The following is a 23,186-nucleotide window of genomic DNA, read 5'->3' on the forward strand; positions in this document are numbered from 1 at the left end:
AGAAACTGAGGAGAACACATATGTACTTTTGTATGGGACAGATGCGCATTGAACAGGGTAGAAATTGGCAGCACGTAGTTAGTAAAAATATACTGCATTATCAAAAAGCACACACATTTTATGATGATTCGGCATTGCGCTACACAGGTAAGTTGAAAAACAATCAAAAGGGATGGTTACGGGCATTCCCTAAACTAAAATGAAAAGGGGCAACATTTAAATACACGGGCTAGAAATTAGGTCAGGCCTGGATCAGGGCATGATCCTGATACTGCGGCTGCTGTTTATGAACCTGGTGGCAGAGTCCTGACAAGCCGACATGACAAACTCATTTATTTATTATTGGCAAGTTGCGGGCAACAGCCGTAGTCGCAGAAGCAGTTTGCCGGCCACAGAGGGGGGCCAGCTTGAATGCGAGTCTGGAGGGGTGAGCTCCCGCTTCTACTGGCTGAACAATACGTAAAAAAGCTAATACTTACTTTACGGATGGTAAACTCATCGGGGCCCTTTAAAGACTACTAATTTTGCTTCGAAACGCCTGAAGAAATTGACCACAGCGTGCACAGAGCATCCTGCAGTCCCGCATTTGAATTTTGTGAAAGGGACCAGAAACAGGCGTTAGGCCCATTGCATATGCAAACCGGGGCCATGGGGAAGTCTTAACTTTAAGGTAGTGGTGCATTTCTAGTGTATACGAGCTTGCACCGCAGTCATATTGGATCTATAGACAAATCTTAATTCTGTAAATTGGGGGCAGCACAATCCAATTTAGGCTAAGAAATCTCAATTTCTTATTTTCACATAAAATGAAAATTTAGATCTTACCCAACATGGCCCTGTGCAGCAGCTGCACACAGTGGTGTGAATAAATTCTTTCCAACAGCATCAACCTGTGCTCCTGAGGTCAGCAGCAATGTTACAGATTCTACAGAGAAACAGGTTTTAAAATTTAGAAAAATATATTTAAACTTGTACACAAGGATTCAAAACCGTGTTACACATAAATCATGGCTTGGATTTTGCGATCAGTGGCAAACCAGTGGTGCTCAAGGATGACCTCTAAGGAAGCTCAAGTGACCTCTGCAGTGATCTCAATGTCATTTTGAATCTGGCACCAAGGTAAGGAGATCGCTGGGTACTCAGTAAATCACACTGGAGGATTCTCAGAGGGCAAACCAGGAAGTGAAATGTATTACATTTTTCACTTCTAATTAATAATTTTAGAGAACGCAAAATAAATGAATGGGACATATACATAGGATGCTGGTAGAAGCTGAAATATCAAATAGTGAAATATCTAAAAAAAAGTACATTATGAAAAAAATTGACATATTACAAATATGTTTTCAAGGCCAGTAAAGCTGTTCAACAAAATTATGAACATATTAAGCTATTAAAAACTCAGTTACACCTCATTCAAGAAGATGCAAATTTTAGCTCAATGATTTGTATTTGATTGCAGTCTTGGGGAGGGGGGGTGGTTGGGAAGGGGTGGTGGTTGGAGGGGGGGTGGTTGGGGGTTGCAGGGGTTGGAGGGGGTGGTGGTTGGGGGTTGCAGGGGTTGGGGGGGTGGTGATTGGGGGGGGGTGGTGATTGGGGGGGGTGGTGGTGGTTGGGGGGGTGGTAGTTGGGAGGGTTGGTAGTTGGAGGGGGTGGTGGTGGTGTTTGGGAGGGTGGTGGTGGTTGGGGGGTAGTGGTTGGGGGGGTGGTTGTGAACAGCAAAGCATTGGAAAAGTATAGAATAACTGATAGTAACATGTGGATCTCTGCATTTAACTGCATGTGGGGACTGCAAAATCTGGGGCCATATGATTCATAATTCTGAAAGAAGATGTTGGCATATTTCAGATATAATGCGAGTCTGGTTTTGAAAATTGTTGGGTGGGAAGCTAACAAGCCTGTTGTACTCTGTCTGCCTGCAGCATACCAAACCACCTTGGAATGTATTGTCTAGTGAGGCAAAAAGAAATGTGCAACAGTTATTACTTCATAAAAATGTTAACTTATTTGGTAAGGTTTCTTCAACTGCAAAATAGTCAACCAATGGGAAATTTTGATACAAATCACTAGCCATAAATATATTAATAGCACTGAAGTTAAAAGAATTGACAGCTATTCTTCAGTTGTGTGTTGGAAGGACTCCCTTTCGTTCTCCACCCCTCTGGGTTTTGAAATGCAATCATTATTAAGTGTACTACCTGGCTTGCCATAGTCATGTGGCCTCTGCCACGAGGGAATGTCTGGGAGCAGCCATCATACATTCAGTCAATAAAGATTTACAATGATGAAGGGCTGAAGCAGTACAGCTGCCCTTAAACTTGAAACATGGCGTCAAGAGATAAAACAGATCTTTGAATCCTGCAAATGCTGCTGAGAAGACAATGAAAACCCAGGTACAAGAAAATGTTCAAATCTGCAACAAAAAAAAACACCACTGGAAAAGGACAAAGAAAAAGTAAACAAAGGCTGCAAGTAAATTACTGAATGATCAAGTGGCTGCAGTAAATTTTCCAATCCCATCTCCAGTAAAATCGAAAGTTGAAATGCGACAGAAATGGCAGTTTTTCCATATACAATGGTAAAATTATGAGATTGCAGCAGACTTAGTTAACAGGCCTGAACCAATAAGAGGAGCCACACTCCGAACGCTGCTGGGGAGGGACTGCTACAAAGTGTGTACCACCCTAAATCTAACCAACGATCAAAGAAAAAAGACGGCAGAGATTTTGAAAGCCTTGAGCGAATGCTTAGAACCCTGGGTGAACGTTACATATGATCTGCAGTGTCTTCAACATGACACCTCAGAGTGAAAACAAGGCTATTGAACAGCACATGATGGCAATAACAAAGCTTGAGAATCATGTGAATTCAGACAGCTAAAAGATGATCTGATTAAAGATAAATTAGTCTTAGGCATATGAGAGCAAGTTTACTAAAAAATGAGAAACTGACTCTAAAGAAAGTGACAGAAATGCAGAAGTTGTGAAAAGTTAGCTAGAGCACATGTATGGCAAAGCAGACCAAGAGATACATTGTGCCCTGAGACATTTCAGGCCAAAAGAGCAGAGCAATCACAAAGGGAGGAATATAAGTATTGTGGAGGACATCATACAAAAGAAAAGAAGGATTACCCAGCATGCGGAAAGCAGTGTCTTAACTGCAAGAAGCTGAATCATTTCACGCACGAGTGTTTGACTGGAAAAAAGCAACATAGCCCTATACACATGGCCACTCAAGAGATATCAGCCAGGAGAGCCTGATGAAGAACTATACACCTTATAAGAGGCTGGTTCAATCAAGTCTATAGGATAAATGGTTTGTGACTGTTACTCTGCCTCTATGGTCATCATTGTATCAAGCGAACAAGTAATATCAGAAAGCCCTCAAAAGTAAGATTCAGGCCATCTGATGGCACAATACGCATACTGAGAGGACAAGTTAGTCTGACAGCCCAATGCAATGGCAAGAAGGGAGATTTAAAGTTCAAGATCATAGATGGGACCCAACAGCCATTCATCTCAGCTGAAGTAAGTCTAAAGCTTGGACTGGTAATGCTAAACATGCCAACAGAGAAAGGGCAGCAAAAGATCCCAGAGAGAAGGCGATAGAAAACCCCAGAGAGGGGGAAACAAAAGACTCCAGAGCAAGGTGACAATATTTAAGTAAACCGCAAGATAGTTGCTGACACTGTCAGTGCAATGAAATGCATAGCTGAAGGTAAATTAAGCAGTTTTGCATGAAAATGAACACATTAGAGCTGAATTGGAAGATTTAAAGGGCAAGATTCAAGCTGAGTATATACCTTTGAACACGCATGATAAACTGAAGTCATCAACGAACCAAGCCATGCGAGATTTGAACCAACAAATTTCAGAGGTGGCACAAAGGTACCGGAAGGAAATAAAAACCCTCAATTCCACAGTTGGCAACTCAAAGCAGGAGTTGAAAAAAACTCAAGCAAATATATTGCCAGGCAAAATGGCAAGCAGAAACATCAAGTAAAGAAGTTGCAACCCTGAAAGACACCATACTGAGTGCAGAACTACCATCAACCCCAGAGGTCCACACGTCCCTCCAACAAGTGCCATGGGAACAACTCTCCAGACAAGGAACATCACCCAGACGAACAGCCAATGTTAACTCTCCCTCGTATGGGCATGATTTAAAGACAAGGTATGTAATGCATGTGCAGTGACTAACTATTAGAACAAACAGTTGTTAAATGCATGAGAACAGTGGGTATACAGTGGGTAACTTGGGTAACTCTCAGTCACACATGAGCATGCATGCAAATATGTCTTTAGTTTGTTAAGAGAAGGGGGATGTTTAGATCTTTCATTCGGTATGAAAAGGAAGGTGTTTTGAAAAACATTAACTGTAAAACCTGGCTTGCCATAGTCATGTGACTTCTGCCATAGGGGAATGTCTGGGGGCAGCCATGATACATTCAGTTCCATAAAGATTTAGTGATGAAGCACTGAAGAAGCACAGCTGTCCTGAAATTTGAAACACCCTCTACAAAGAACTCTAAATGCTTTCAGATCTGACCAACTGCTGCAGCATAGTTGCAGGCATGTTAAACCATAATGCAATTATAGCTTGTTTTTGCTGCAGTTGCAGAGCAATGATACCTTCAGGCTACAAAAATGGTTGATGCTGTGCTCGAAATTACACTTCCAACAATGTGCACAGAGTAACATTCATATACTAGGCTTTTTGTGACAACTTAAATTTCCCACCCTGTGCAGCTCTTGTCCAATAAAATAATGCAGACCAAGCAATCTAAATTTTAACAATAAGGAATTGACTTTAAATCTTTTAATATTGACAGTCAATCTGTTCTTTTTAGATGTACACATCTGCAAGGCATCTCTGGTCATGGCTTTTAATCCAAATAGTAGTTACAATCCATTCACAAATCAATGCGCTCCAAAGAGAATAAATCAATTATATATAATTTTCCATTCCATTTACACCCTCATCATCAGGGTGGGCAAATGACCTTTTCACAGGCCAACAAGAACTTGTATTTGTGGTGCCTTTAACATAATAGGTCAGTGCCTTTTCCAATGATACAAGCCTAAGAAAAGCAGGAATGTAATGCAACTAGCTATTTCTAAATAATTTTGCATCTGGTATCACATTATATTCCAATGGTGATCTTTTCTCCCGTCATAACATTGGCAGTCTTTAGGCATAAGAAACAGTAGTCAGCATGCGGCCCCTCAAGCCTGCCTCGCCATTTAATAAAATCATGGCTGATCTGCCACAGGCTTCAACTCCTCTTTTGTGCCAGCTCCTCATAGTCTGCAACTCCCCAATATTTCAAAAATCTATCTACTCCCTCTCTAAATACCTTCAGTGACCTAGCCTCCACAACTCTCTGGGGTAGAGAATTCCAGACATTCACTAGCCTCTGAGAGAAGAAATTCCTTTGCGCCTCAGTTTTCAATGAGTGTCCCCTTAGTCTGTAACTATGTCCCCTAGTTCGAGAATCCCCCACTAGTAGAAACATCTTCTCAACATCTGGAGGCAGGAGAGTGGACTAGTGTATGACCTACAGCTCTCCATCACAGAGTGCTGATATAGCTTTTGAGAACTGGTAAGCCATAGTCTTGGAAAAACTACAGTAAAATTATGGCGACTTGTCTTCATTTCTTGTGGTAAAACTGCAGGCCACCATTTATTAATCTCAATTCTTCTCCAGATGGCAGTGCCATTCCTCCATCCCCTATTTCAAACTACACAACCATTTTCTTCCCTCAATTCATGTTGGAGTTCTTAGGAACAGGAGTAACCCCTTGAGCCCTTCAATCTATTACCAATTAGATCATACTTTTTATCCATTTCTCTTGATATCCTTACCTGACAAAAATCTATTTTCTCAAGTATTGAAAATTTCAATTGATTCAGTATCCATAGCCTTTTGGAAAGCTGGCTTCAGATTTTCACTATCCCTTGTGTGAAAAAATTGCTTCTCGATTTCAAGCCTAAATACACTAGCTCCAGTTTTACTTCTGTGACTTTAACCAGAATTCATCCACCAGAGAAAATAGTTTTTTGCATCCACTCTGTGGAATATATTTCAAATAGCTCATTTAGATCCTCCCCCCGCCCCCAACCTTCTAAACACAAGAGTATAAAGGCTTTATGCAGTTTATGAAACCATTGTAATCTAACCCTTTAAGTCCCAGTATCATTCTGATGAACTTACACTGCACCCACTTCAAAGGCATTATATCTTTCCTTAAGTGCAATGCCAATTCTGAGCACAGTATTTGAGTTTGGGTCTGACCAAGTTGTATTGTGGTTATGCACCTAATTCACTTACATGATAACAGATCAGCAACATGTCAACAAAGGATGTGAACCAATATTCTGATTATTTTTCCTTTTTGAAGTGTAACACAAAAGCAGATTCCAATATATTAAGGTAATACATTTTAACAGGAATGTGAAAATCCTCATGATTGATATATTGGTATTGTTGCAGTTATACTAACCATATACATTTTGAGTTTTATTTGATTTTAACCGTTTAAAAATCGCTAAATTCATCAATTATTCAGCCACAATTCAGACAAAATAATAGCAGCAAAACTGCATTATTGCCAGGAACCACTGTGAAATCAGTGATGTGCTGGCCACCTCAGCAAGAGGTACATTATTTTAATAATGAATGGAGAGCTGTTAGCATCCTGCATACTATTGATTGGCAGCTCACTGACTGGTGGGAAAAGCCTCTTCAAGGGGAGGCGTCCTTAGGCTTCCATAAGTTTATTTATCTTTAGACTGAGAAAAATGACAAAGAGACGGTAGTGGAACCAGTCATCCAACCCCTCTATTGGAGGTGTTGGTGCAGGAAGTCACCAGGAGGAAGGAGCTATTACTTCCAACAGATGGCAGAAGGGTACCTACGCCAGTTATTCAGTGACAATGGTGAGAAGTGAAAGAGAAGGTGAATGCTAAGGAGCAGGCTGTAATGCCAATGTGAATTCAACGATTTTACTAGAGCAAAATTCCTTATCTCTCATTTGCTCTTTCTTAAATCCTGCAATACCTTTGGTCCCAGCATTCACAAGGTTTCCATCGCTTTCCTCCAATCACAACAGCCTACTTCCCTTAACTTCCTTCTGCTGTAACTGCCACATACTACACCTTCTACTTTCCTCACAATCATTCCCCATATCAGGAAGACATACAGGAGGGGGGAAACTATTGATCTATGACCGCTCGGCATTCAAAGAAGCCACTAAGGGTATTGTAGACAAGGGGCATGTCAGGTCTGGGGGGTCATGCTCTGAAGTGAATTCTCTTCCTCAAAAGGTGGTTGAGGCAGAGTCCTTGAGTATCTTTAAGGCAGGGGTAGATAGGTTCTTGATAAGCAATGGGGTGGAAGGTTATCAGGGGTGTACAGGAATGTGGAGTTAAAGTTAAAATCAGACCAGTTATGATCTTATTGAATGATGGAGCTCGAGGCTTGAGGGGCGAAGTGGCCTACTCTTGCTCACAACTCATATGTTCATATGTAAGAGGTGAAGCCCTTTTTTGGACAAAGTGCTAAAGCAGCAAAGGTTACTTTCCAGAACTTTCCATAAAATACCTCAGCCACAGAAGGCAAATAAAATCCTACAGGCTGATTAGCAGTATACAATGATAAACCAGAGACTTATCTGAGTGCAGCTCTTCAAATATTCTGAAGCAACCTGCCTGCTGACTGCAGCAAGAATCACTGGGCTGGCCTAGAAATCTAATTTTGCGTATTTCAATTCCCTCAATACTCCATTCAGACAGCTATCTAGGACAACTAAAAGTTGCTAAGACCAATATGACGACTGCTAAAATTTCATGGGTTAACACTGGCCAAAATTTGTCTCCACTGCACTCATCTTGTGCATTGAAAGCAGGTGCAACTCAGCCCAACTTCTCATTAAATTTGTTCAGGACCCCAAATTAGATCTCATTGTTTGTATTTGTGTTCTTTAAAATTAAACATCCTTGTAACCTGAGATTGAAATAAGTGAAGCTCACAAAGGTTAGTGGAAAGAAAATGCTCCTTGAAATATTTATAATTTATAAATGTAATGCAACCATTACCCTATTCAAATAATTTTACCCATCTTGGCATATGTTCTGCTATCATGTAGCCTCCCATTTTGCAACTGATACTGATAGATACAGTAATATACATATTTTAAAAAGTCTTCCCTTTTATAAGATGAGTGCAGATAAAGGATAACTGATTTATTTTTCCAGAGAATAATTTCAAAAACAACCATCACTACTAATCTATAGACATCACCAGAACAGGTCAGTGGAGTTAACCAAAGACAGTGATGGCAAAGAATGAATTTACCAATTGAGTAAGGCTGCTGGAAACAAGCAACATTTCTCAAAATCACAAATCCTTTTTTAAAAAATGGTTTGGGACACTATAACGTATAGAATTTGTGATCTGTGAATGCTAAAGCTGCTGGTCTCAGACCTGTTTGTTTCCCCTCGTTCATTACCCTTTTAGAGTTGAATTCATATCCAGAAGAACGCTTTCTTCTCCTGGCTTATGAATTTTAAGACGTTTTAAGACACAGGTATTCATGCTCAACACACTGTGAAAATCCAGGACAAGTTTCAGATGTGTCCAGGAGATTCCTCCCACTATGTAATTTTAAAATTTAGTTTGGCATTGCACCAAACTTGAGAAGGGCATCTGCCCGAGGGAATTACATATCACTTCCAGCTGAAATCAGGTTGGCAGCATACTTCAGAATTCAATTTTTTTCTATTGTTAAGTGATATAGCTGAATAGTAATAAAGGTCATTACACTGTGAGACAATACAATCAGTAGAAAGCTTCAGCCTTGGCAGTCATCCAGTACTGTCAACTTCTATCACTGTAAGGATGAATGATGTAACATGCTGGAATAAGGGACAGAATTCTGAAATACATTCTTTATGATGAGCTTGAGGTCCCCATTCCATCATAAAATCTACTTGAAGATTTATTATTACCATTAGCAGATAAAGAGGATAACAGCAATTGTGCAGGGATACAGGCAATTGAAGATTAGGGCCATGCAATTTCTGGTCTGTTGAACACATTACAAAAATATTTTCTATTATCCTGTATTAATGCCTATTCTCTTTGCTAATCAGATCATGTGATAATAATCATCTACATCCAGTTTTCATCAAGTGAGGTGATTAGCTAGGAGAGGGTAAATGTGCAATCCAAAGTCAGAGTTCACAACCAGCCTTTTTTTTTCAAGTTACAAAATTAGCCTCCAGCTTAAAAATATGATTTAATTAGACTTTTTATAGTGAACAGAACGGTAAATATATATATTCATCTTTGTCAATGTCAAAATTGATCCATATATATATTTGTTGTACTGATATAAGAGCATAAAAATCCTCTTAACTGAAGAACAAATAATCAAAGGCTAGGAAGGATTCCCTTTATAACTTCAGGTACTGATTTAAGTGTCAAGATAGTTCTCAAAATATTAAAAGGACTGATTAAGATAGATCACAGACACACAGTCCACACATAGCTAGGACAAAATCTGCTAACAAATCAGCAGGAGGATCCGGCATTTACACCATCCTAGAATGTGATTTCTACCTCTGTTTTAAATTATACACTGCATCTTCTAAAAAGGTGTTAGAGTGAAATTAATAACAGCAAGTATGAGATGTAACATGGGTAATACAATAATAATGGGCGACTTCAATTTACATATAAATTGGGTAAACCTGCTAATGCTGTGGAGGATGAATTCCTGGAGTGTGTATGAAATGGGTTTCTAGAGCAGCATGTTGAGGAACCAACTAGGGATCAGGCTGTTTTACATTTAGCATTATGTAATGAGAAAGAGCTGATTAATAACCTTACTGCAAAGGAACCATTAGGAAGCAGTGATCATAAATATGATGAGTTTTACATTAATTTAAAAGTGATATAGTTCATTCTGAAACTAAGGTCCTAAATCTCAACAAAGGAAATTATGAAGGTATGAAGGACAAGTTGGCTGTGATAGACTGGGAAAATACATTAAAAGATTTGACAGTTGACAGGCAATAGCTAGTAGTTAAAGAAGTATTACAACAAATATACATTCCTCTAAGACACAAAAAACCAACAGGAAAGGTGGCGAATTAACCATAGCTAACAAAATAATTTAAAGATTGCATTAGATCAAAGGAAGAGGCTTATAAGGTAGCCAGATAAAGTGGCAAGCCTGAGGACTGAAAGCATTTAGAATCTAGCAAAGAATGGCCAATAAACTGATAAAGAAAAGGAAAAGAGAATATGAAAGCAAGCTAGCAAGTAACATAGAGGCAGGTAGTTAAAGCTTCTTTAGGTATGTGAAAAGAAAAAAATTAGCAAGGACAAATGTGGGTCCATTACAGGCAGAGACAGGAGAATTTATAATGGAGAATAGGGAAATGGCAAGGAAACTACACATTTACTTTATGCCTGACTTCATGGAGGAAGATACAGAAAATCTCCCAGAAATACTAAGGAACCAAGGAACTTGTGAAAATGAGGAACTGAAAGAAATAAGTATTAATAAAGAAGCTGTACTTGAATAATTAATTGGATTGGACCTGACAAGCTACATCCCAGAATGTTGAAGGTGGTTATGGAAATAGTGATGCATTGATGGTTATCTTTCAAAATTCTACAGATTCTGGAAAGGTTCCTGCAGGTTGGAAAGTAGCAAATATAACCCCACTATTTAAGAGAGGGAAAAGAGAAAAGGGAGAACTACAAACCTGTTAGTTTGATGTCAGTAGTGGGGAAAATGTTAGAATCTGTTTTAAAAGATGCGATAACTGGACACTTAGAAAATAATTATCTGATTGGGCAGAGTCAACATGGATTTATGAAACAGAAATCATGTTCAAGAAACCTGTCGGGAGTTTTTTGGGGATACTACCTGTAGCATAGATAAAGGAGAACCAGTGGATGTATTTGGATTTTCAGAAAGCTTTTGATAAGGTCCCACAGGAGATTAATAAACAAAATTAGAGAGCATGGGATTGGGGGTAATATACTGCTATGAAAATTGGTGAACTGAGACAGTAGGAATAAATGGGTCATTCTCCTGGAATACTCCCCACTTGCCTGGATGAGTGCAGCTCCCACAACGCTCAAGAAGCTTGACACCATCCAGGACAAAGCAGCCCGCTTGATTGGCACCACATCCACAAACATTCACTCCCTCCACCACCATCACACAGTAGCAGCAGTGTGTACCATCTACAAGATGCACTGCAGGAATTCACCAAGCTCCTTAGACACCACCTTCCAAACCCATGACCACTACCATCTAGAAGGACTAGGGCAACAGATAGATGAAAACACCACCATCTAGAAGTTCCCCTCTAAGTCACTCACCATCCTGACTTAGAAATATATTGCTGTTCTTTCACTGTCACTGGGTCAAAATCCTGGAACTCCCTTCCTAACAGCACTGCAGGTGCACCTCCATCACATGGCACTGTAGCAGTTCAAGAAGGCAGCTCACCACCACCTTCTCAAGGGCAACTAGGGATGGGCAATAAATGCTGGCCCAGCCAGCGAGGCCCACATCCCATAAATGAAATTCTCACCGCAAGGATCAGTGCTTGGGCCACAGTTGTTTACAATCTATATAAATGATTTGGATGTGGGGACCAAATGTTAGATTTCAAAATTTGCTGAAGACACAAAACCAGAAGGGAATGCGAGTTGTGAAGAGATTGCAAGGAGGCTTCAATAGGATTTGGACAAGCTAAGTGAATGGACAAGGAGATGACAGATGGAATATAATGTAAGTGTGAAGTTATCCACTTTGGTGGAAAAAACAAAGAATGAGTATTTCTTGAATAGTAAGAGGTTGGGAATTGTGATATTCAAAGGGACCTGGGTGTCCTTGTTCATTGAAACATAGCAAATAGCAGGAGTAGGTCATTCAGCCCTTCGAGCCTGCTTCGCCATTCAATATGATCATGGCTGATCCTCCAACTCAACACCATACTCTTGTTCTCTCCTCATACCCCTTGACACCTTTAGAGTCTAGAAATGTATTTCCTTCTTAAATATATTAAGTGACTTGGCCTCCACACCCTTCCATGGTAGAGAATTCCACAGGCTCACCACTTCTCCTCATCTTAGCCCTAAATGACCTACCCCATATCCTGAAATTGTGACCCCTTATTCCAGACACCCCCAGCCAGAGAAAACATCATCCCTGCATCCAGCCCTGTCAGAATTTTACACTTTTCAATGAGATTGCTCTCATTCTTCTAAACTCTAGAGAATACAGGCCTAGTTGGCCCAATCTCTCCTCAAATAACAATCCTGCCATCCCAGGAATCAGTCTGGTGAACCTTCACTGCACTCCCTCTATGGCAAGTGTATCCTTTCTCAGGTAAGGAGACCAAAACTGCATACAATACCCCAGGTGTGGTTTCACCAAGGTCCTGTATAGCTGCAGTAAGACATCCTTGCTCCTGTACTCAAGTTCTCTTGCAATGAAGGTCAACATACCATTTGCCTTCTTAACTGCTTACTGCACCTGCATACTTGCTTTCAATGATAAGTGTACAGGGACACCAAATCCCTTTGTACATCAACATTTCCCAATCTATCACCATTTAAATAATATTCCGCCATTCTGTTTTTCCTACCAAAGTAGATAACTTCACACTTATCCACGTTATACTGCATCTGCCATGTATTTGCCCACTCAATCAACTTGTCTAAATCGCCTTGTAGCCTCTTAACATCCTCCTTACCACTAACATTCCTACCTAGTTGTGTCGTCAGCAAACTTGGTTCCCTTATCCAAAACATTGATATATATTGTGAATAGCTGGGGTCCAAGCACTGATCCCTGCAGTACCCCACTAGTCACCACCTGTCATTCCAAAAATGACCCATTTATTCCTACTCTTGTTCTCTGTCTAAGCAATTCTCAATCCATGCCAATGTGTTACAACTAATCCCATGTGCTTTAATTTTGCACACGAACATCTTATGTGGGACTTTATCAAAAGCTTTCTGAAAGTCCAAATACACCACATCCACTGGTTCTCCCTCATCTATTCTGCTAGTTACATCATCAAAAAATTCCAGTAGGCTTGTCAAACATGATTTCTCTTTCATAAATCCATGTTGACTTTGTTTAATCTCATTGATATTTTCTAAGTGTTCTGTTATCACATCCTTTATAGACTCTAGCATTTCCCCTACCACTGATGTAGGCTAATCAGTCTGTAATTCCGTTTTTTCCCTCCCTCCTTTTGTAAATAGTGGGATTACATTTGCCACCTTCCAATCTGCCGGGACAGTTCCAGAATCTACAAAATTTTGGAAGGTCACAACCAATGCATCCACTATTTCCATGGCCACCTCCTTGAGTACCATGGGATGTAGATTATCAGACTCTGGGGATTATTGGCTTTCAGTCCCATTAATTTTTTAGTAATACTAATTTCCTTTAATTCCTCCTTCTCACTCGAACCTCGGTTCCCTAGCATTTCTGGGGAACTATTTGTGTCTTCCTCCATGAAGACAGAAAGTAGTTATTTAATTGCTCTGCCATTTCCTTGCTCTCTATTATAAATTATCCCGTTTTAGACTGTAAGGGACCTACATTTGTCTTCGCCAACCTTTTTCTTCTTACATACTTTTAGAAGCTTTTACAGTCCTCTTTTATGTTTCTTGCAAGTTTACTCTCATACTCCATTTTTCTCCTCCTAATCAATCTCTTGGTCCTCCTTTCCTAAATTCTAAACTGTTCCCAATCCTCAGACTTGCTACTTTTTATAGCAACTTTACATAACTTCTCTTTGGGTCTAATACTATCCCTAATTTCTTTTGTTAGCCATTGTTGAGCCACTTTTTCTGCTGTGTTTGTGCGCCAGAAAGGAATATAACTGTTGCAATGCATACATCCATCCCTTAAATATTAGTCACTGCCTATCCACCTTTTAATGGAGTTCCCCAATCCATTTTAGCCAACTCGCGCCTCATACCTTTGTAATTTCCTTTGTTTAGATTTAGGACCCTAGTTTCGGATTGGACTACTTCAATTACCAACCTAAGGAAAAATTCTATCATGTTATGGTCACTGTTCCCTAAAGGACCCTGCAAAACAAGATTATTTCATTGCACAATACCAAATCTAGGATAGCCTATTCCCTAGCTGGTTCCTCGACGTACTGGTCTAAAAAAAACATCTTCTACACGCTCCAGGAATTCATCTGCCACAGTATTATTGCTAATTTGGTTTGCCCAGTCTATAAGTAGATTAAAGTGACCCAAGATTGCTGTAGCACTCTTGTTACATGCATCTCTAATTTCCTGTTTAATACCATCCCCTTATCATTACAGTTTGGAGACCTATAGACAGCGGCCATTAGTGTTTTCTGCCCCTTGTTGCTTCTTAGACCTACCCAAATTGATTCTACATCTAGATTTTCTGAACCAATATCCTCTCTCACTATTGCACTGACTTCATCCTTAACTAACAATGCCACCCTACCTCCTTTTTCTTTTTGCCTGACCTTCCAAAATATTGAATACCCTTGGATATTCAGTTCCCAGCCTTGGTCACCCTGCAGCCATGTCACGGTAATCGCAATCATATCGTACCTGTTTACATTTTTTTGCACTGTTAATTCATCTGCCTTATTGCGAATGCTCTGTGCATTCAGATGCAGTGCCTATAGACTTGTCTTTTTAACATTTTTACACTTTTTTTATACTATGGCTCTATTTGCTGCTGGCTCCTGTTTCCTCAGCTTTCCACTTTTGCTTTTTACTTTTCTGTCTTTTCATTTCTATCTTTGTTTCCCTCTCTTTTGTCTCCCCACTCAGGTTCCCACCCCCCGCCACTCTAGTTTAAACCCTCCCCCACAGTACTAACGAATACCCCTGCGAGGATATTAGTCCCGGTCCTGCTGGGTGCAACCCATCCAGCTTGTACAGGTCCCATCTTCCCCAGAATCAGTCCCAATGCCGCAGGAATCTAAATCCCTCCCTCCTATACCACCTCTCCAGCCACACATTCATCTGGTCTATTCGCCAATTCCTCTTCTCACTAGCAGGAGGCTCTGGGAGTAATCCTCAGATTACTACCTTCGAGGTCCTGCTTTTCAACTTATTTCCTAGCTCCCTATATTCTGCTTTCAGGACCTCATCACCCTTTTTACCTACATTGTTGGTACCGATATGGACCATGACCTCTGGCTGTTCACCCTCCCCCCTTCAGAATGTACTGCAACCGCTGTGACATTCTTGACCCTGGCACCAGGGAGGCAACATAACATCCTGGTGTCACGTCTGCAGCCGCAGAAACATCTACCTGTTCCCCTTACAATAGAATCCCCTATCACTATTGCTCTCCCACTCTTTTTTCACCCTCTCTTGTGCAGCTGAGCCACTTGTGGTGCCACGGACTTGGCTCTCGCTGCATTCCCCTGAGAAGCCATGTCCCCCAGCAGTATCCAAAACGGAAAATCTGTTCGTGAGGGAGGCGGACTTGTGGGACTCCTGCACTACCTGCCTAATGCTTTTACTCTGTCTGGCAGTCACCCATTCCCTTTCTGCCTGTGCGCTCTTTACCTGCCATGTGACCACCTCACTGTTCATGCTATCCATGAAGTTCTCAGCCCTGAGGATGCTGCACAGTGACTCCGGCCACTGCTCCAGATCTGAAACACTGATTTCAAGCAGCTGCAGCTGGAGACACTTCTTGCACACGTAGTCACCAGGGACACTGGAAGTGTCTCTGACTTCCCACATCACACAGGAGCAGCATTCCATGTGACCAAGCTGCCCTGCATGACTTACCCTTAAATTACTCCCTTTACTTTTACTTCCTCTAGTTTACAGAATATTAAAGACAGTTGAAATACTCACCAAGTCCTACTTACCAAGACCGTTAAAAGCTAGCATGCAGGTGCAACAAGCAATTGGGAAGGCAAATGGTATGTTGGCCTTCATCACAAGGGCATTTGAGCACAAGAGTAAAGATGTCTTGCTGCAATATTGTAGAGCCTAGGTGAGGCCACACCTGGAGTATTGTGTACAGTTTTGGCCTCCTTATCTTAAGGAAGGATGTACTTGCCAGGGAGGGAGTGCAATGGACGTTCACCAGACTAATCCCTGGGGTGGCAGGGCTGTCTTACGAGGTAAGGTTGAGGAAACTGGGCCCGTATTCTCCAGAGTTTCGAAGAATGAGAAATTCTCTCATTGAAACTTGCAAAACATTCTTACAGGGTGCGACAGGGTTAATATGAATGAGATGTTTCTCCTGGCTGGTGAATCTAGAACCGGGGGACAGAGTCTCAGAATAAGGGGGCAGGCCATTTAAGGCTGGGATGAGGAGGAATTTCTTCACTCAAAGGGTGATGAATCTTTGGAATTCTCTACCCCAAAGGGCTGTGAAAGTCCAATCATTGAGCATGTTCAAGACAGAAATCGATTGATTTCTGAATACTAATGAGATCAAGGAATATGGTGGGGATAGTGGGGGAAAAATGGTGTAGAGGTAGTTGATCAGCCATGGGATGGAATCGTCCCAGATTTGCACAAAGTGCAGTAGCGGCCACGAATAAGGTCGTTTTACCCTCTGGTCGCAATGGCAGGTTTTCACGCCATATCATCCCATTCCCGCCTCATTAGTTATTCAGCCACGGGAAACATGCCATCTCACTGGCGGAGGCCTCCAATTTGCCGTTACCTCACTGCTTCCTCAGGCTGGGCACCATACTTAAACTGCAGCCACATGCACACTCTCAATGTTTTGCAGCCAGGACTGATCTGGCCCCAAAAGCCAAGAAGGGAGCAGTTCCCCAGTTCAGTGACCCAGCCCTAGGGCGTCTTCTGGATGCCGTGGAGGCCCGCCGCCATGTCCTCAACCCCTGCGCAGGCCACTGGAGGCCCTTCAATCTTCACCGCTCCGGTTTCGAAGGTGGTGGCAGAGGTGGTCAGTGCCAATGCTGCACACAAGACATTGGCCATCCAGTGCAGAAAACAGATGAATTATCTCATATGTGCTGCGAGGCACTCTCACACTCAAGACCGTCATACATTCAATGGCATCTCACTCACTGCCAGCTCAAGGGACATCACTACTCACCCAAACACACCCTCATCTCCATCTGGCCTCATCTCCTCTGCAGATTGTCTTCTCACAGCCCTCACTATCTTGGGGACACTTGCACAGATCAATATGTGCCCCCACACACACACCCTGGGATAACCACTTTCCCAGTCCAGCCCTCACCCTGCAGCCTCTTTCCTTGCCTGAGGCCGCTTTTCTCCCTTCCCCAAGCAAGCCCTAGCCCAGCAGCCATTGAAAAGCCAGCCCCGCCTTACCGCTGGTCTGGTAGGTAGAAACCTGCCTGTGAGCCCCCCCTAAAAGTGATGTGGTGCTGCCTGCGAAGCCTGGCGCTGATGAACGTGAGTGCTGCCCGACGCCAGGTCCTGAGTGAAGTTCAGCTCACCAGGTGCATGGCGCTTAAGTACAGTTGTGCATGCCCAGATGACCCAATGTGGGGGGACGATTCTGGCAAGCAGAGCTTATTACAAATTGCTAAAATATAGAAATTAGGTTCCCGACGTGTAGCAACAGGAACGTGACCTGCCATTGATGGGTGGAGCGGATGATCACAAACTTGTTTCACAATGGCATGAAACTGATTTTTGGCTTCTTGCAATAGTGTTCCCCCCCTCCGCCCACCATTCCGGCCATGATCTGTTTGAATGGTGGAACAGGCTCAATGGGCTGAATAGCCTCCTCCTGTTCCTATTTTTCAGGTCATTATTTGTCTTTTGCACATCTTAAGATGAGACTATGGCTAAATTAATTATACATGCATGACTTTTGAAAGACCAATATTTTGTTTGCTGTAGTCAGATCGGGCTGTTCTTTTACGCTATTGATATTTTCAATACTGAATTTCATTGCTGTTATCACATATTGTATTGCATTAGTACTCCTGATTTTAACTATCCTCAATAAAGGACCCTGCAAAATTCTAGTGTGGCCAGACATTTCTTGTCATAAAGCTTACTTCCTCTGGTTATGATTCATGCTTTTATGTTAACATTCACGACTGTATATCGCTACATCAATATTCCATTCATTTACTGAGGTGAGAAGAGATTACTTCACTCAAAAGGTTGTGAATCTTTGGAATTCTCTACCCCAACAGGTTGTGGATGCTCCATCGTTGAATACATTTAAGGTTGGGATTGACAAACTTTTGGTGTCTCAGGAAATTAAAAGGATATGGGGAGAGGGCAGGAAAATGGAGCTGAAGCCCAAGATCGGCCATGATCATATTGAATGGCAGAGCAGGATCGACAGGTCACATGGCCTACTTCTGCTTCTACTTCTTGGGAAGAATTTTCCCATTGGCGAGCGGGGGGCAGGGCCCGCTCGCCAACGCATAAAATGACGTGCGGAGAGGTTGGGCGGGTATGCCGACTTCACCGCACATCACTTAGATTGTCAGCTCGGCAGGCATGCAGCCATGTCAGCTGCCTGCCCGCCGAACTGTCAAAGGCCTATTAAGGCCATTAATAAAGTAATTAAAGCTGTTAAGAATGCTGCCCGTCCGACCTTATGGTTGGCGGGCAGGCGAAGAGCCCAGGCGGCCTTCGCGTTTTTCATGAAACTTCATCCACGGGCGGGATGAGGTTTCATAAAGTGTTTATTGATTACATAAAATTTTTTGAAAAAAATTAATGGACATGTCCCAGCTCTTGTGACAGTTTCACATGTCCTTAACGTTGTTTTTTAACCTTTATTACATTTTTCAAAGATTAAATTAATCTCCCTGAGGCACAGTTTCTGCACTCTTTCGCGCACATGCACGACACCAGAGCACGAGCCCCGACTCAGGGAATTCCCTCCCCCCGCCCACATCAGGAGCACACAGCGCTTCCAGATGTGCGTCACGCTGAGCGGGCCTCAACTAGCCCGCCGACGTAAAATGGTGGCACGCACCCGATCGAGGGTGCCAATCGGGTTCGCGCTTGGTCCCGCCCGCCCCACACATATCCCACCCCCCACCTCTCCCCCCACCCAACCGATGGGGGGAAATTTCTGCCCCTTGTGTTCATTCAATTTTGTTATGTTGATTATTGCAATGTAATTCTAAGTTCTAACACTAGGTGGCTAAATGAAGTCTCTCTCTCTCTCTCTCCTCCAACAATTACACCATTGGTATATAAAATAAAAATATTCATCAACTGACCATGGGATATGCCACAGGATTTAAATAATGTTACTTCAAATATGCATTTCAAAAAATTTGTTCCCAAAATACTATTTGGGACAAGATTTTCAGTTTGCCATTTAGAGCATAAGAGTAAACATGCACAAAAGTAAATCAGCAGTAACTCTCTCCAATATATTCCTACAATTTTTGTTTTAAAAATTTCAGAGGCATTTCTGCCACAATGATCAGCTGCAACAAACTATTTTAAATTATAATTTTTTTCTGTGCTTTTTTCAAAAGAAAATGTTTAAATAGCACGTTAATGACATAGCTGAGGAAAACAGCTAGTAGAGCTTACTATAATAATGGTGTCCAAGAAATGAATTAACAGCAGGAGATCATTCGAAAATTCTGATTCTGGGGTACAGCAGAAGCTGACATTTTAACCTTGCACGTCAATTCTATTGCAAACATTGCCAAGCTCATTAACTCTTCTAGGTCAATTTACCTCGGTGATGTACTATTTAGCATAATCTGTCTATACAATTGAGTGCCTTATATTTGATTTGTACCCATATGTTCATTATGGGTGGAATGGCACTTGATTTATCTGTCAGGGCCTGGGGAGAGAAGAATGCTGAATGGGATTCCTTTTAAGTGAATGTAAAATTTGAATTAGTAAACATTTAAACACCACAGTATACTTCGTTGTCTCAAAAAAATATAAACAATAAAAATATAATCCCTCAAAAAAAAACATGCCTTACAATTTTGGGAAATCAAATTTTGTTCCTATGGCCCACCCTTGAGGTCACATTTTTATGCCTGCCTTCACAGGAATCCCCTTTCATATTAGCCTCAGCCTGCATTTTTGTTATATTTTGAACCTCCCGTTTTAACTTTGACCGTTGTGTTATATTTTGGAGCGAATACACATGTATGATCTTCCTGTGCTGTGCACACATATCTTTCTTTGCCCACAATAAACGAGTTTCTCAGTGCCGATGCTTTGGACAAACCAACATGCCCTGGCCTTATGTGACATGCTAATTATTTCCAGGGTGGTCTCCATGTCTACATGACACTTCCAGACAATAATTATATTTATAAGTAAATGCTACGTAAAGAGAATTTCTACTCATTTCCTTACCTCAGGCACAAGAAACATACTTAAAAGAAGTAGAACTCCACTCAACCTGTATCTGTAGCAATTATGCAGTAATTTGCTGGTAAGCTTATTTTATTTGTTACTTTGATGTTACTTGTTCAAAGTTTCTGTGAATATTCAAAATTGTTAAATGCTACTATTAACTTTATCAATGTAACACAAGTTTTTTATATTTTAAGTATACTTTAAACATTGATCTTAATTAGACTTTATAGTTTTAGGGATTTAAAATTAACTTTAACCATTTCCAATCTGTTTAAGTACTTATCCCCTTGCAACAAGACTGAACTTTGAAATCTCCTTGTCCTTGATGACTTGAGGCTTCAGGCTCAGCAAACCATGCCAGCTGTACAGCCATTCTTTTCCTAACAAAACTGAAACAAGTTTTGTCTGTCATAGTGTTGTAGAGTCCTTGCAACCTCTCAGATCATAGAACCAAAGACGACTCTTGCTTCAACCTATCACAATGTGAACAATACCCGTTTGCAGTCAGTTGTTTTTAAAATAGGTGCTAAGCAATAATGAGATTTCCCTTTGGTATTTAATGCACCCATGCTTCAGACCTACATAGCCACAAAATCAATGAGTGTGATGCCAAGAGAGGCCTACCTGCCTATTCTGAAACAAGGGAGAAATGAAAAATGCCCCAAAATGCACATTTATTTTTGGAACAGATTAATTATCCTAATGATGAAGATGAATCATTCAATCTGAATGATTTAAGTTTCATTTTTGGCAAGGGTAAATTATAATGATTGCACAAAATTCAAGAATTTAATAGTCTGTTATGTTTAATACCACAAAAGATTATTTCTACTTTGAGCTAAAATAATAATGTCACAAGAGGAAACGATCAGAGTAGGTATCTGCATCATAAATTGTGCTTAAATCTGTTTAAATATTATTTAAATATATTTCATTGTTAATTAATTAAAATTGCAATTCTTAAAACTGTTTAAGATGTTATTTTAAGTACAGCGCAGTAATGAAAATTAAAATTTAAAAGTTTGCAGCTAGTAATCAAAATAAAATAAATTTACCTGTATATCCATTTTTAGCAGCAGAATACAAGGCAGACGAACCTTCCTCATCAGGATGATTAATATCAATTCCATCTTCATTTAGCAGCATTGACAATAAAGTGACATTTCCCTGGGCAGCAGCTTGGTGAAGCAGAGTGGACCTGCCACCCAGGGGGACAGGACCACCAGACATTAACGAAGGAATTAGGGAGGGAGACCTGCCTGTGAGTTAAAGTGAAAAATTTATAGGGGGAAGGAATAGTGAATAAAATCTGTTTGCATGCACGAAGACTACAACACAGAGGTGAAAAAGAACAAACATGTTATAATTCATGATCACTGTGTTTTTATTTACTCAATATGGCTTATTTATTGGAAAAATATAACCAAACTTTTATTTTAAAAATAGGCTAGTATATTTTACAACACACTGGGATTATTAAAATGAATGTATTTTTTAATTGTATATTAATATGATCATTTTAAACAGTAGCAATATTGGAATTGAAGATTAAACAATGAAAGTTACATTATTCAAAATAAATTTTTAAAAGATCTATTCTAGCAATCATACTTCAATTGCTTCTATGGTAAAGAGGTCATAGTAATGGAACTGTTAAGTTTAATTATTTTCACATTTTCTTTCAAACCATAAGTACCATATAAAATAAAAAGATGTTTTATAATGTATATTTGTCAGAACTAAAGTGGATGAAAGCGTTATTGCTTTTATTTAGGCGATTAGCTCTTCAGGATTGAAATGAAGAAAATACCATTAAAAAAATCTAATGACATTGTACATACAAGAACACTTAATGGTAAACTTAGTCGTTAATGTGTTAATTGTATACCTCAGCGGCAATTATTCTGAAAATTATATACATATTTTAATTATTTTAAAATCTAATCAATAGAAAAATTAATTATGTAAAAATCAGGATATTCATTTTAATTGTGGTATACAACTTGAAGATTATGTACTGGATCTTCAATGCACCCCTAATATATTTACAAACAGTACTTGGAGGTGCCCACATTAAAAAAGTTAATAGCACACAGTTAGACATTTATTTCACACCATTAATCTGTTCATTTGGTGGTAAGTTTGCTAAATGAGTGAAGCTTAATGCACAATGTACGGAAGGCTTTGTGAACCCTTCCTTGAACAGAAGGCTGCAAAAAAAGAAAAAGGAAATTGTTTTTAACTAACCCCATCACATTCTTTAAATGGTCAGTTACAAAAACCAATGACAAATTGTTATTACAAATAAAGCAAAGTAGGTGAAGGCCAGCAGATTGCAACAAGTCCAATTTTTATTTGCAATCATTTGTGTGCCTGGCTTTTATGATTATTAAACAGTATTTCTGAATTTCAATACGCTTCAAGATACAGTACACCCAGTATTTTAAGTTATGTTATAACGATAATCCACCTTCTTCACGATTATCCTATTATATTTCAATTTGTGAATGAGAAAGGAAAGCATGTTCAGGAAATGTAAAATAAATGCAATATGCAAAGGGTTAATGAAAATAGTGACTGCATATGGCTGATTGGTTAGAATATAAGTATGACAGTGTTAGTGCTCAATAGCATAAAGGGACAAAAGGTATTACAATTTTACATTCAAAGTCATTTATAATGCAAATTGTTAAAAGCTGCATGGACTATCATTTTTACAGTTACTAAGGTGGAAGCTTCTTAAGGTATTGCATGACATGCACTGATCACAAGGTCTCAGGGATAGAAATACAATCGCTGGCATCAGCAT

General features: G+C 40.4%; 1 protein-coding gene across 3 annotated transcripts in view; it reads right to left on the minus strand.

Annotated features, from left to right (window-relative positions):
- Positions 1-23,186, minus strand: part of cttnbp2 (cortactin binding protein 2) — a 205,089-nt gene that overhangs the window by 104,447 nt on the left and 77,456 nt on the right. For all 3 annotated transcript variants that reach the window (XM_041216328.1, XM_041216327.1, XM_041216329.1), the window contains 2 exons: positions 21,433-21,636; positions 826-925 (listed from right to left, as the gene is read on the minus strand). In XM_041216328.1, coding sequence (XP_041072262.1) covers positions 826-925; positions 21,433-21,636 — 304 coding nt within the window. The remainder of the gene's footprint in view (positions 1-825; positions 926-21,432; positions 21,637-23,186) is intronic.

Source organism: Carcharodon carcharias, chromosome 21 (genome assembly GCF_017639515.1).
Source record: "Carcharodon carcharias isolate sCarCar2 chromosome 21, sCarCar2.pri, whole genome shotgun sequence".
Taxonomy (NCBI): Eukaryota; Metazoa; Chordata; class Chondrichthyes; order Lamniformes; family Lamnidae; genus Carcharodon; species Carcharodon carcharias.